A 16,100-nucleotide genomic window follows, 5' to 3' on the forward strand; every position below is an offset into this window, starting at 1 on the left:
CAGAGTAGACACACCCACCGCTTGACAGCGAGGTCATCTGCGTAAGGTCTGATCTGTTACTGTGACAGTTAACATACTAATTACAGGGAATCATAGACACTCTCTAGCAATGCCTCAGAGTAGAGTCCTTCTCTGGCCCAGGGTTTCTGCTCACTCTGTACTTGTCAAGATAGCATGCACGAACAAATTATGCTCCCAGAAGGGAAATCCTGCAGATCTGCTAAATGTGGTAATTCGGTCACATTCTTCCTCTGTGATTATACATCAATGCAGAGAGGACGATAGGCAAAAACTGCATCAATTCAAAAGGAAAGGGAAGAAAGCCCTCTCTCCTCTTTGGTTTCCTATTGTGCCAAACCAGTCCTGTCTGTTGCAGTGACATGTTCTCTCCTTATTCTCTTCTCAGCTAATTAGTCTTCCTGCTACTGTTGCACGGACTACTACCACTCTGGATGCTGCTTAATTTATTGCTGTTGTCCAGTGTTAAGATATTTAAGGTCATGTCTTTACCTTCTGGTCTCTTTTAGCTGCAAATGTGAACTTTCCATTTAGCTTTTATGTGATTTGGAAAGTGTTTTCATTCACTTTGACTGCAGTATGTTGAAGCTAATAAGTTAACTCCCGTTTCAGTTCTGTCATCAAAACAAACTCCTGAGTTGATTGGGATAAGACGGTTAGAAAATAAAGACAACAATAACAACAACAAAAAGAATGTTTCAAAAATATCATATTATAGGCTCGAAACAAAGGGCCTAAAGTGAAGTGGATTAGTATTTGTGAAACAGTTGTGATTTGTGTTTGTCTCATGTTATGCCAAACAGGCCATAGAATTAGGATCCAAGGATTGTAGGGGCAGACTCAAATTCGGGAGGTACTCCTTGATGTGCAGAGCTTCCTTGGCAAAAGTAGTGTCAACCGCCACATGGCTAGAACTGAGCTGGCACCAGAGCCCCCTTTGTTCTGTGTTTCCTGCCATCTGATATTAAGGATTATGGAAAGCCTTATCCACTCTTGTGCCCAGGGTTTCATCTTGGACCCCATGTTGACAAACAGTTGTGTCAGTTTCTTTCTTTGAGGTGGGTAAAGATCGCTCATCCAAAGCTTGTCTGGGCTCTGTTCGGATGTCTCCTGTCTCTGGCAGAAGGGTAAGGAAGATGGAGGAAGTGATTGACTACACAGAGAAGTTTTGGCCTGTAGTCCTCTTTTGAACCCATTAATGCAGGGGCAGTACACTGCTTTCATCCAGAGTTGGAACTGCCATGGCCGCAGGAGTCAGCAGTGTGGGTGTGTGGAGTTGTGTGTGTGTGTGTGAAGAGGGGGCATAGCGACACAACGAATTTGCATCACATTTGTTGGGCGTGTTGCAATCGTTCAGCTAGGAGCAGTGAAGGACACGAGGAAGAAATCTCAGTCGAGTCATGAATATGAGTTTGTGATGTCCTACCAATGTCAGGCTGTGGCTCTGAGCAGCGATATGCAAAACCACTCTCCAACTTCATTCCACTTATTGCTGATATGATCTGTGGCATAGCCAGGGGAGACAGGGAATCGGTACTGTACAGACAGTGGTTATTAAATTGAAGGAAATGTCCTGAGCTGGTTTTAATAATAAGCTGATAGCCACATGGTTTTGCCGCAAGTCCTAACCACCTCTAAAGGACCTGATACAGGCCTATTAAGAGTTAAAAATCAGGCTGTCTACTCAGCCCTCTCATGCAGATGGTTTAATCTTATTGTCTTCAAATGACTTTGAATATTCTGAGCGTAACGCAGGCCTGCAAGCACAGCAGGTGGTTGGCCCTTTGATCTCTGCTTGGAGATGCTGGTGGAATTTAAATCACGGTGTGACATCTAGCTCATGAAATCATAACATGAACAGCAAGTTCCAACTTTGATCCTGTTGTCCTTTTGTATTAGGTTCATTAGAGAGTATGATGTATTGGAAAACAGATAATGAGCAAACAACATTTTGCTGTCCCGGTATGGTTGTGTCATGAGAGTATACATGTCCATATACTGTATGTGAGTATAACAGCTTATGTAGCCAACTGTGTACTGTTAATATATCTTGAGGATGTGCCATGCCACTTGAAATATCATTCTACACACTAAAATCTGTGAAAAAACCTTTAAGTTGTGATGAAGATCTATTTTAATTTAATTTAATTTAATTTAATTTAATTACAGTAGGTAATTAAATGAAATTAAATTAAAATAGATCTGTTTCTATTAGTTAAAACATTTGTTTCCACCATTTTTAAAGCCAAATAATGTTCAAACGAGCTAAAGTTACTGTGAGATATGAGATGTAGATTAGTATACATTTGTCAGTGTCATCTCATCTCATTCATAGGCTGTATCCAAAATCATTCCCTATTTGCTATATATTTCCACGCTTAGATATAGAACACTAGAAGCGACATCATGGGATAACTGTCCACCATCTAACCTGGGTAGTGTTTACAATAGTCATCTATTGAGAGCAATTATGGCTGTCAACTGTGCAGCAACTAATTGCTTTACCAAAACGACCAAAAAGACCATAGGTCTAAATAGGCCAGCTGAGTTCTAAGTCAAAGTTACAGCTGATTACTAGCTCTCAACAGCATTGATCTGTTAGTTATACTTAGAGAATAAAGTTAATGTTTAGTAACATTATAACAAAGTTATTAATATTGCCTTAACATCTGACCGCTAAACAGCTGTCAAACAAGTGTAATACATAAAACATGTTAACGACAGGGAGAAGTGCTCATCTTCACTCTTAAATCCCATTTCATAACACCTCAAGACAAATCCAGTAAGCCAGCTGCACAAAAAGTTAAGCCCAGGCAAATCAACATAACAGTAATGTTAGCCACAGCAACACGGAACACTAACCAACCATACAGTCGGCCAACATATTGCTTTAGCTGCTTTGATCCCAGCAATCAGTTATCATATATTAACATCACTTGTTGTCAGCTTACCTCATGCCTCCTTTCAGTAAAGCAAATAAAAAACAATCCATGTCTTGATCAGTTAAAGTAATCCAGTTGGAGAAAGGAGATTTGTGCTTCAGCAGTTCAGGTCAAGCTTGCAATTCTGCAAATTTCTTTAGAGAAAGAGAAATATTTTGTGGTATGTACAATTTATGACATTAATAAATATATTAGTATTTTATAGCAGGTGTGTTTCTGATTGTAATTACCTGCCATAATATTGAATCTATTTAAGATTTCTGCATAAAAGATATTGCTTAATGTAGTATATTAGCCATTCAGAGCACCAAAGACAGTTCTTACATATTAAGTTCAGGTAAAATCATTGTCTGCAATATAAATGCACAATTATGAGATTATCTTCATGAGTGAAAGCACCATTTGTACTCTTAAAGCTTTAATGATCAAAATTTTAACAGAATCTTTGTTTTTTGGTTCGTTCTAGACAGGCACAGTTGTCTTTACTTTGAATAAAAAACAGTATGGATGTATTGGTAGAAAAATACAAGGATTATAAATACAACATAAGCCTCTTTCACCATAGTTTCCATTTACAGCAAGTTTAAAACTAGACTCAGGTAAGATGGCTGCCACATGGCTCCATCCCAGAATGGCAAGTCATTATGATACATTGCATCTAGTGTTTTATATCCATGTTTCCACATTCTATATTTGAGCGTCTGAGCCCTTGTCTTTATGTTATTTTATCACTCTTTGTCCTCACCGTGTAGAACAGTAATAAACCTGCTGGAAAACAATTTCTAAACTGAGTCAGTCCCACAGCAGCTGATAATGTTTTACAATGCCTTTCATTGTTTTTCTGACTAAAAAATGAAAATGAAAATGAGAAATGAATATGATTTCTTTTTTTTTTCCATTGTTGTATTTGAATAATTTTAAGGTTTGAAGAGCTATTATCCAGTAATTCATTAGACAAAAACAGACATTTGAGAAAAATATAATAAAATAGACATATTTAAGTATCAGAAATATGTTTTTCTGATTTACTGTCCCATTAACCAACTCAGGAACCCCTCAAATTTATCTAGTGATCCCTTTGTCTGGCTCGACCCTTAGGTTGGAAACCACTACTGTGGAGTACACGACAGAGTGTTTATTATATAGGGAATAGTAATAGTAAAGGAACAGTGAGAGTAGTCAAGGGAGTGAGTTCCGACACAGCCTTAGTCATGTCAATTTACTTGGTCTCATTTTTAGGGTAGTTACCTTTTGTATTTTCAGAATCAGTTGTATTGACCCAGTAATCTCAATAATTTTACTTTGAAAAATAGATGGTCCTCCCCCCCCTGAGTCATACTCACAGTGAACAGTCGCCTTCTCTCTTGTTCAGTTCAGATCTCACCATCTGTTTTTCACTTTTCCTACAGTTCACTTGTGTTTTTTTCCAGTTGCCCTGATTTTTCATTCAACATTTGTCTCATTCTGCATTACTTTTAGCAACAGCATAACTGTGTCAGATTTTTTATTTTATTTTATTTTTTGGTTGCTTATGTAGCTCATATTGACTCAAAAGGTCATATTGAAACCAAACATGAATAACACAGCTTCCATTTATATTTTAGCAATGAAATAGTGCCACTCTTCATCGGGGCTTGCCTTCTTGATAACCCAAGCAGCAACTTGGCAAAATCTCTCATGTTAGTAGCTTCTTTAGTGTGCATTACCTGTAGCAGTGCTCTGGATGTAAGTAATTTCAGGTTGACTGGTGATTCATTCAGCGGCCTTCCTGCCCGTAGCCTTAGGCAGTGGGGTTGCAGTAGGGAGAGAGCGCCAGCACCAGTCAATTACCAGTTAATAAACAGTGGAAGTTTTCTATTAGTGCTTGTTAGTGCGTGTAAAAGATTGTTGGTATGTGGAATTGGGAGAAGGCACTGTGACTATGGAATTAGAAAAAAAAAAATACAGGCATATTTTCTTTCCCTGGGTCTAATATACAGCACCCAGTTCTCTGTATGCCTGCCTTTCATGGAGATAATATTTGTTATTTGATTTTCAGCAGGCTATACAGTAGTTTTTTCCTTTTGAATAGTCCAGAAATGTTTGCTCAGGAGTTTAGCTAAATGCAGTGTTTCATAAGTGACTATTGAGCATTCTTTCCAATAAAGAGGATCCATTACATAAGCACGACGGAGGCCAAACAATGCAGTGCTGGCTGCAGTGTGTCTTGTCACTGATAACATTATGGGCCCGACGAATATGATGCATGGACCCCTTTTGGATAGAAATTCTATCAAACCTGATGTGTGGTAAATCCTCCACATATCTGAGTGTAGATTTCACAGTGCTTACAGAGGAATATTGCTGTAAGCAAAAACAGTGCACCTGCGTAGCCTTGGAAAGTAAAACAACATTAACTGCTTTTGGGGGAATACATTCTTACCAAGGGGACACTGCTCTGACAGTCTGACAGCCAAGAGCATGAATCATTAAAATCCTACCCTGACATGTTAGACCACTACCAATAACCACCACTACTTAAATTTGTTGACATATAGAGCCAAGAGTAGCATAGTGTAACTCGGCAAAAATGTTCACAGTACATTAAAGACAGTTACTATAAATGATCCCATCCATTTATCCCCATGTAAGGGTGTAATTATACACATTTTATATTTATCTTACAGAAAAGCAGTGGATGCTTCTCTGCTAACTATTGCCACCTGGAACTAGCATATGGGCTGGCGCCCTCTTGGGGTAATGGGTGGGGCGGACTTTCTGTCGACCATTGGGTCATTGGTAACCAGCAGCTGGGAGGCCGCCCTCTCATCACATCAACAAATCTCACTTTAATTAGCTCACCTGCCCGTTTCCTCCCTTTTCCTCCCCACGCTCCCTGAAGTCCTCCATCAAACCTCCCTCAACCAGCTTACAGGCTCACCTTCCTCTCTCATCCTGCCTCCACACCTGGGAATTGCTTCAGCTTCTCAACTTCACACCTACAGCTCTGCAGACACACATACACACACACACACACACACTTTTCTATAAACGAGACTGACAATTGACTTTGAGAAAGCTTGGATCGCATTGATTTTTAAATGGTGCCTCACTCATACCTTATTAGCATTGGGATCGCCACTGATATGGTCATTGCTGAAGACACCCATTTCCTTTGTGTCTGTCGATATAATTTGCACATTCACAGGTAGAAATGATCTCACAGGCTTTGTTGTTATGCTCACCCGGGCTCTTTCCATTGGCTGTTTAAAGAAGTTCAATAAGTGGACCAGTGGTTTACTGTATTGATCATAGTCACTGTCTGCACTTTAATGGGAATCTATCCTCGCTGTGGTATCCTTGTGTACCCTGTGAACCATTCTCATACAAAATGTTGCTTTATGTATCAGTAGAACAGTTTAATTCCAGATTGATTTCATGAAAAATATGTCTTATGCTAATTATTTCATGATTGTATGCATTGACTGTACCTAATTGTCCCTTATGGAAGGAAGGGCAGTTTAATATTTTAAGCTTAATAGTATGACATTAGCAAATAGCTAATTACTTGTACAATATTCAGAAATTAGATTTCCTTTTTATACCCGGAATCATTTTACAAGAGTAGGCATCAAATTTCTCAAATGGTGGATATCTTATTAAGAAACAAGCCTCTTCATTTACACATCAGCTCTTTATCAGAATGATCCCAGTGCACATTCCTGCCTTTGAATACCTTATGAAGTTGCGATAGGACTGTTCTGATAGAGTGGATATATCCCACTAGTATTGTCAGACTTACTCTGGAGAGTGTTAACATACAAAGCAATCTATGCCTGTGAAGATTGGCCTACCATGCTTGCCAGTCTCAGGTGGCTGATAAAATCCACCGCCACCATACTACCAGCAGCGTCCGCTTTAGTGCTCCAGTCCCTCTGGTCCACAGCCACTCTCTCTCTCTTAACCACAGGGCTTCCATATGGGTACCTATTATGGCTGCCACTTAATTACCTATCAAAAAACATTCCTCTGCATTTGACGGGCTGGCAGAAGGGGAGAGGGAGAAAAAAAAAATAGAGACAGAGGAAACAGAGCAAGCATAAAACACGAGTAAAAGATGGGGGAAAAATGGGAGAGTGGGACTGAGTGATTGATAGAGAGGACAAGCCATGCATCTGCATAGTGAATTTGAATAGATGGAGACAGACACAGGGGGGAGTGGAGGAATAGCCTTGCAGTGCAGATGGGGAGAGCAGTGGCCAGTATCCTTTTTTTTGTGTGTTTAGTGTTGACAAACACACCCAACAAGAGAGAAAAGGGGGAGGATTCTGGCCAAGGGAGGCTATAAATTACCTGTGATTGATGCTTGCCACCGTGGAGGACGACAGTTAAAGACACGCGGCAGTCATCGCTGACCCACTCTCCTCTTCCCTCCCCCTTTCTAACCCACATCTCACCCACTCCCCCCCCCCACCACCACCACCACCACCACCACCACCAGCCCGACAACACACAATTAGCTGCTCTGTCTGTCACATGGCCCACCCTCAGCAGTCAAACACCAAAATAATAATCATTCCATACTGGATAGACCGCTGGTTAGAAGAGCAGCCTTTACTGCAGAGGTTCGATGCACATCAGCTAACTATGAATGTCAACCTCCATCAATGTGTTTCAGGCAAACAAATCTGTCACATGTCGAAGGAATATTGATTCATTTCCCAATGTGTAAGACGTTGGCTCTTTTTATTGATAACATATAGTCTGACAACTGCCTCGGCTCAGGGCTTCAATGTTCAAGCCTCTGGTGTATTCCCAGGTTTGACCAATTTCATTTCCAAAGGTAAATGTCACATTGCAGTTATACTAACCCCTTGTGTCTTTTAAGTGACTGCTCTGTGTATCTTAAAGCTTGAAAATGATTGTGGTGCAGAGATGGTCTGCACCAAGCATGTAATCATTAACTCAACCTTTATGCATTTTGAAATAACCAGGAAATGGAAAGATTTTTACTGCCTATCCACCTCCTACGGACAAATTGTTATTTACTGTCTTATAAAGTTAGCCGGACAGCACATTCCATACACAGGGTAGTGAGTGGGTTAGTGAGAAGTAAGCACCAAATCTATGCATGAAAAAAAAAATCAAGCATTGTGTAGAGACAGTTAAAACTGGACCAAAACTCTAATATTTCCCTCCAATATTAACTGAAACATGAAGAATTAATTTATGATCTTGGCATTGTAGCAGAAAGCAATCTAAAATGTGAGACCTGCAGGTTATGTACAAATAGGAACAATGCAGGATAAGTCTGTTGTTTGTTTCCATCATCCTTTTTTTTTTTTTTATGCATTGAACATATACAAGTGCTGTTTTAGATACAAACTGTTCACACATATCTTTTAAAGAGAAGAGAAGAGTCCACATTTATTGTGGATAATCTGTAACTTTTTAACCACATACTGACTCCTTTTCATTAAAAAAAAAAGATGTGATACAACTGCATTTATATCTTATAATGTGGGTGGGAAGCTATCAACTCCCAGATGAAATAAAGTTCTTGTTGATGGCAAAGTTGAGGCACTTTGCAGGAATGTTATATGTCCCTAATTGAAAAGTGATAAGCCAGTGCCAATTTGCTATTACTACATCAAAAGAATAAAAAAGGAAGTTGGCAGGGTGGAGCCATGATCAAAATAAATTAATATTAATGTTGTCTCTTTTTTTCGTAGCTTGAAGCAGCCCTCCACAATCCTGTTCACTGTGCATTGTTGGGCTTCTCTGCAGCGAGCACCTCTTTACCTCAAGGCTACCTCTGGGTAAGTAATGTGTTGCTTACACACATGAATGCATACATATACACACACCCACACACACGCCATTGAATGCCAAATGACTAAAATCAATAACAAGGCAAAATAATTCATATTCTGTATTTGCTGATAATTTTAGCTTTTAACACAATTACCATGACCATTTAAATACCCTTTCCACATTCTGTTCTCATTTATGTATTTAAAAAAAAAAAAGAAATAAAAAAATATATCTCAAGGCTAAGATTGGGACAAGCACCATTTTTCTCTGTAAAATGTCGCTAGGAAACTGTGAATTAATACAGTATAAAGCAGGGGTCTCCAACCTTTTTTCCTCTGAGAGCTAATTTGACAAAATGAAAGTGGCCGAGAGCTGCTCATGTTATTAGTAACATTTATTCACATAGTTGATCTCCACCCAAACCAGCTGAATAAGCTTCTTTTGTGTGAACAGTAACAAGATGTTGATATCCAATATATCAAAACATCTTAAATGTGCATGTTTTTCATGCAATGTCATATAATGTCACTGTATCACATCACTTCCCTTCACATTCCCCTCATCATCTGTAGTTTACATGCATGTGTTACATGTGAGATGATTGGCACTGCATGGAGTCAACAAGAGAGGTGTATGCTGGAGTGTATCCAATTAGGTTCTCTCTTATGAAGTCATTCAAATGTTCGTCTGTCAATCTTGTTCTGAACTTAGATTTTTATAACATTCATGTCAGAAAAACTGCTTCACAAGGTATGTAGACCCAAACAAAGCATAGCAAAACATTTTCAGAACTGCTTGATGAAGGTTCTTATAGTTTTCTGGCTCTACTAGGTTCCAGAAATGCTGTGAATGCTGTTGAGATTTTAGATGGACATCATTTTGGAGGTTTATAACCTCAATCTCCACAGGACTGACACAGAACAGTTCAGCCATCTGTCCTGAAATCTCACCTATGTCCACCTTCATGAAGAGGTTGGCAATAAATGTCACACAGGGCTCAAGTTTCTCAAAGTCACCAAATCTGTCTGCAAATTCGTGTCCCAAGCTTGGACAGTAGGTCACAGTACTTGTGTACGTTCAAAGCGTCAACTGCCCCTGCATGGCTTTCCAATGCCCTGTCATAGCCAGCGTTCTGTCAGTTGTTACAGACACCAGCTTTTTAACAGTGATCTTTTTTTTCCCCACAAAGTAGTCCTTCACAGCATTGTAAATATCAACTCCTCTGGTTGTAGATTTAGTGGAAGTGAGGTCAAAAACTCTTCTTTTGTGGAAAAGTCATCAATCAACTGACTCATCACACTGAATCGAAAACCATTTGCACCTGTCGATGCCCAATGTCTGCATTTGCAGACAGCGCAGACACTCTACTTGCCACAGTATTAGCACTAAATTGTACATTGGCAATAGCATGATTTAGCATAATTTCTTGAATAACGTTTCAGCCACTGCAGTCACTGTCTCTTTTACAATCCCACCATTGGTGAAGGGCTTTTTGTGCTTCATTAGGATGTGCGCCACTTTAAACAAAGCCTCTGTTACTGTATTTGCCGTAGGAGTATTAATACTTTATTAATGAATTACCTCATCATTAGGGTACCACCTCCTTTTTGGTTAGGATTTGTTAGTGCCAGGAGGTAGCACTAACCCTTGCTCAATTTAATCAATGAATCAGTCTCATAATCGTAAGTTCTTGTCCCAAACAGTGACCTCTGTTTACTGCAGCTCAAAGAAACAAGCAAACACTTTTAGGATAAATGAAGACATTTATTAATAGGTAAACGTCTTGAGGATACATGATAAAGTATAGATAATATAATATATATAGATAATATACAGAAAATAATAAATAAAAAGAAAGTAAAATAAATAAATAAATAAATGAATAAGGCCTAAGGATGATAAAAATTTAATGAAGACAATTATTCAGCAAGAGTGGCTCGAAGTGCGTGACTCGAGGATTAACGTGTTGTATCGGGGAAAGCTAAGGGAAAAGCTAATTCAACTTCTCTAAATAAATTCTTTAATTCAGGCTTTTGGTTGTCTTGTAGTAACTTAAGTTGAGTGTCGAATAAAGTTAAGTCTGACTACGCTCAAGTCTTCAGCGGCATCTACTTCAAAATAAAATACTGAACGCGTTTACTTCAAATTAAATTACTATACATGGAAATACAAGACTTAATGTTACTAATAAAACAAAACAAATTAACTTGTTGCAATAAAAGATTAAATACGGATATATTTGACTGAAAAACAAATAAAAGAGACTTCTTAAGAGTTTTCTTGAGTTCTTGGAGGCCAGCTCAAAGAGGAATCTCTTTGAGGCTGTTTTTATAAGTTAGAATAAAACGGGAGGAGCTTTTGGTGTGTTCAAAAGGGTTTCGCGCCGAATTATCGATGAATATTCAATTTCTTTGTTGATGATATTTCTGATTAATAACGGTCCTGTCAGCTTCAGTATCATATTTGTAAAACCATTCAAAAACAGTTAAGCAATTTACAAGATTCATGATAAGTCAGTTCTTCTAATAACAAACATTAACCTTCATATTAACACTTCACGATGTCTAAGCATACAACCTTCAGTAGTTCAACTCTCCCGAACTATTTACACAACTTAAAGCATTTACTGAAATAAAGTTTAAAACTATGGTGAAAGGAAATAAAGTTAGGCAACGCTTATGTGATAAGATTACTTTCAGAAACATATTTATATATAAGTTGAGATAACTTACTTTATAATATAAAAGCATTCAACTTGACTATTGTTTAACAATAAAAGAAACTTTAAACTCAAATCCTGCAAATATTATCTTTACATTCCTATTATTTTAGAAACTTCATTCTTTCAACACAACTACTTGTCCAATTTAACTACTAAAATATGATTGTTTGCCTGACTATTTTCCGCAGTCATTGTCAAAACTGGTGTGTGCTTGCTAGCCTGCTAACATTGCCTAATGTTATGGCGTCACTGACGTAACCAAACTTGACAGCCCTATAACTTGTTTAATTGACAGCTGATTGACAAATAATCATTTTGTGTCAGAAGTGGGCGGGATATCAGTGAATTTGATTGTATAAAAATTTAAACAAATTTACCAAGTGACTCAAATTTATTCACTCAGAAACGGGTAGCGAGCTAGTAGTAGCGAGCTAGTGGTAGCGAGCTAGTGGTAGCTTGCGAGCAACGTGTTGGAGACCCCCAGTATAAAGGCTAGTGCTAGGTAACAGCTGCAAAGTGTTTCTACGATGTGTGGGGAAAATTGTGCCATCGGAGAATTTAGATGGATCTTGAGAGAGAAAAAAATGATGCTGAGAATCTGCTATTAATCTTTAAGTTTCAAATTTTGTTCTCCCTCCTTTTTGGAGAAGGTGGGCAATTTATCAGGTAATCCTCTTTCGACCTAAAAGGTGACTAAATCAAGTGTAGGCCCTCCAGGAGACAGAGTACGGTTAAGTGTCTGTAAGACTTAATTGCTTTTGAGGAGCTATTCTAAAGACTACTGGATGCTCACTTAGATGGGGGAGAAGAGATATGGTGGAGCTGGCTTTTAGGGCACTGTGATATCAGTGTTTGAATGAGCCTAGGCCACTCTGACCTTGATCTTCTTTAAGAACATGCTATTATAGATGACTTAAATGACCCCGACCCTGTCCTCCCACACCATTTAGAGGAAGAAAGTTAGGTTGCCCACATGCTGTGTGTTACATTGGTCTTGAAGGAGAATACATCTCGTAAAGTGAGTGAAGGCTAGACTGATGTGTTGCGTTAAAAGGTTTGATTTCCCTTACAACTGCATGCATTCTTGAAAAGTAAGCCATTAATGGTGGCTTCAGCAATTATCTGTAATTATAATGCTCACACATTTTTAAAGGATAACAGTAAGCCATACAACTAAGAGTCCTGCTAGCGAAGCACTTTAATCAAGCTGGAAAAAAGTCCAAGTCATGTCACAAACCTGTCAGAGAAAATCTCAAAGTCTTCAATGTGAAAATTCAAGTCTTTCAGGACTCTTAATGCTAACCGTTAAAATCTACACTGCATTTGAGCATTTTCCTCTCAAAGCTGTGTCACTGTTTTTCACATAGCTAAGAGCAAGTCCTTTAAATCAATATGCCTAATAATTAAATATGTGAATTATGCAACCATGCAAGGTCTTCCTGTTAGTGCCTTATTTATTTTGTATTGGTCCGGGATATCACCAGGTTAAAACTTGAGACCTTAAGGTTTTTAATTCCTCAAATCAAGTCAAGTCTCACTGCGGTCAAGTCCAAGTCAAATTTCAAGGCCACCTTTTTGTGACATAATCTGACTCGGGTACAAGTCTCAAGTCTACAGCTCTACCCGCAGGTAGTCTTTAATGGTGATAAGTTTCAGGAAGTTTGTTTCAAAAGAAGAAAAAGTACAGGGATTTTATGGAAGTACAATGTTAGAGGTTGACAGAGATGATGCATTGTGCGGTAAATAATGCAAAAGCACCTATGCATTTTTGTATTTAGAGGCAGTCACATTTGATATTCTGAATAAACTGTGGTAGATTTATTAATTTAAATAACCTGAAAATGTTTGCCTATGAGGACCCAAGGACTATTGGTCCTTTATTGTAACTGCTGTCTGTAAGGAAATTCTTAAATTAAATTCAGCTGAAGGAGGCCTTTCACTTAAGAGTCTGAATTTTCAGAGGACATTTTTGTTATGAATCAAATTAAAATCTTAGAAGTGAATTCCTCTGAAACCAACCTTGTAAACAAGTATTTCTTTCAGAACTGAGGACATCTGACCTTCTTCCGGTTTTGTGAATGTTACGTACTGTACCGTACAATATGTAACCAAAACAAAAAAAAGCAACTGGGATCCACTGAAAAAATAATAGAGAAAGCCTGCGGATCCAGCAAGAATAATTAGTGGCTGAGCGTTCCGCCCCCAGTTGGTTCTACCTCCCTGGCAGGCTTGTCAAATAAGGGATGACACTAATCATGTTAAAGTGAGATGGGCTATGGGGATTTCTATGTGCTTTGATCAGAGTAATGACATTGTGTCTAATCAGCCTGATACCCCAGTGTTTCCCTGTTTGCCTTCACCTTCCTTGTCCCACTTTTCCCAACATCCTACTTCACAATTTTAGATAAAGTTTGCATTTAATCTGCCTTTATGTTTCTCATTTTTTATACACCTTTATCAGGAAGTTAGGATTCATAACAAGTATCAGTGATGGGAAAGGAAATGCATCCATCTCAGACTACAACAATCTGGTGGCCCAAACTTTTGCCTTCTTAATGTAGCGAATACAAGTGAGCATTGAATGTACCATCATGACCATTCTCCCACGCTCTCTTGCTGCGTCCAGGCCAATCTAATTAATGCTGGCTGAGCATTTACTGTTAGGGAAGTTTTTGCTTCTCCCAAGCTGAGAAGAGGAATCCGTCCAGGGCACGACTCCAGATATCTATTTCTTTAAATAAGTAGTGATGACTTTGTTTGGACACATTATTTGCACTCGATATCAGGGGGAATCGAATTGAAAAGAGTAGGCTACTGTGTTCAATGACAGGGATAGTGGTGATGGTGGTGTATGGAGGGGTTTGGGAGGTACAGATAGACACGTGAATGTATAAATTGTGGAGGAGTCTGGATGAGGAGGGGCTTTGCCTCTGGCTCTAGTTACACAGTCACTTGAAGCCGTGTTTTTTTTGGGCTCCTCGCTGCAAGATAAGTCTTCCCTATCTTCTTTTCACCCTGTGCAACAGACCATTATTTGTTCTGGCTCATTCTCAAGAGCCCACAGGATCGCTCCTGTCCAGATTCTGCACGCTGATACAAATCAAACAAATGATTGCATGCAAATAAGGGTGAGCGTGGAGGAGAACAGCTAAAGACTATATTTAGCTCATGTCACATTCACACGATGTGATTCATACAGAGAATAAATCTTCGGTGTCTAGCAGCAAGCAGCTGTGCTTCTTTTCCAAGAAGGACATTTTTTTCTGGACATCCAACTAGGCCTCAATCAGGAGTAATGAATGAAATCATATTGAAAACCCACAGCGACACTTTAATTGTTTGGGAATAGGAGCAATGCCACTTTAATTGGAAATGCATCAGAGACAGGTTGGAGGGCTCTTACAGTCTTCGTTTTCTCTGTATTGGCATTGACAGGCTTAGACAAAGGCCAATATAAATGTGGTACATAGGAAATCAAGCCTCTATTGAGATAGACACATAGCCTATGGGGTGTGGATCACCTTGGGAAGCTTGTTATGATTGGTGGACCTTTAATGCTAACATGTAAGGTTAGCTGTCTTGTTTTTTAGGGAGTTTTTTTCACAACTTGTTCTCTCTTCAAAAAAGGACAGACATCTACAGGTGTTAATTGATGGAGGACGTTCTCCTAATTGAGCCACTAAAAGTTTCCAGCTTGCAACAACTCTGCTTTTATAATTGTGTTTACTTCTTTGGGACACTCAGTACAGTATTTTGAAGTGTTCAGCACGACCTTGGACATGTTAGTATCAGATGCCAGTTTAATGAATTGAAAATGATTTCATTTTAATTTTATTATGAAGTGACTCCAGCAATAGATCAGTCACTTTATCTTGTAAATTCTAAAAAAGCCCTCAGTGTTAAGCGACTCAGAGCCTGTCTGTTCTTCTCTGATGAAAAGATTGCAGTGTTTCGAGAGTTGTTTGATGTTCTAGAGATGACACTGTGAATCCATTACATAATGTGTTTAGAAATCTAAGTGATATTCAAAAAAAAAGTGAAGGGGGAACTAAAATGACAAGGTCTGAAAGGATAATTTATTTGAGCTTTTTTGAAATCTAAATAGCTGACAGGTAGCGAATGTTTAACCAAAGACACATTATCCTCTGACCTCCATGATTTGATTAAGGCAGCAAATACACATCGCAAGCGTGATCTAAGAGAGACTGGTTTGGTTTCGCTGTTCCTGCTTTTTTTTTATTGTTTCAACAGCATAGTTTATTACCTGTGGCATTATGATTCAGTCCATTGGTGAATCTTAACATGTGGTCTTGAACTTTTTCAGCAAGGTTTTTTTTTTTTTATTTCCTACAGGTGGCTGGTGGAGGAGAAGGCTGTCAGGGGCAGATAGAGATATTTTCCCTCAACAGGCCCATGCCAAGGGCTGTAAAGAGCTTGCAAACAGGCTCTGCTGTCCGATGTCTGGAATACGTGCCAGAACCTTCTCCGACTGAGGATGTGGAGACTGGAATTCACAAGGCCCCCTCAGGGATGGGAGCCAACATATGTGTTGGATTAGACGATGGACGGTGAGATGCTGCTATCACAGAGAGCAACAGATACACAAGAAAAAAAAAAAGAAACAA

The 16,100-nt window shown here is 38.9% G+C and overlaps 1 protein-coding gene across 4 annotated transcripts in view; it reads left to right on the top strand.

Moving 5' to 3' along the window:
- The window catches only part of arhgef10la (Rho guanine nucleotide exchange factor (GEF) 10-like a), a 125,148-nt gene that overhangs the window by 87,774 nt on the left and 21,274 nt on the right, over positions 1-16,100 (top strand). For all 4 annotated transcript variants that reach the window (XM_044348925.1, XM_044348926.1, XM_044348927.1 and 1 more), the window contains 2 exons: positions 8,672-8,758; positions 15,829-16,043. In XM_044348925.1, coding sequence (XP_044204860.1) covers positions 8,672-8,758; positions 15,829-16,043 — 302 coding nt within the window. The remainder of the gene's footprint in view (positions 1-8,671; positions 8,759-15,828; positions 16,044-16,100) is intronic.

Source organism: Thunnus albacares, chromosome 4 (genome assembly GCF_914725855.1).
Source record: "Thunnus albacares chromosome 4, fThuAlb1.1, whole genome shotgun sequence".
Classification (NCBI taxonomy): domain Eukaryota; kingdom Metazoa; phylum Chordata; class Actinopteri; order Scombriformes; family Scombridae; genus Thunnus; species Thunnus albacares.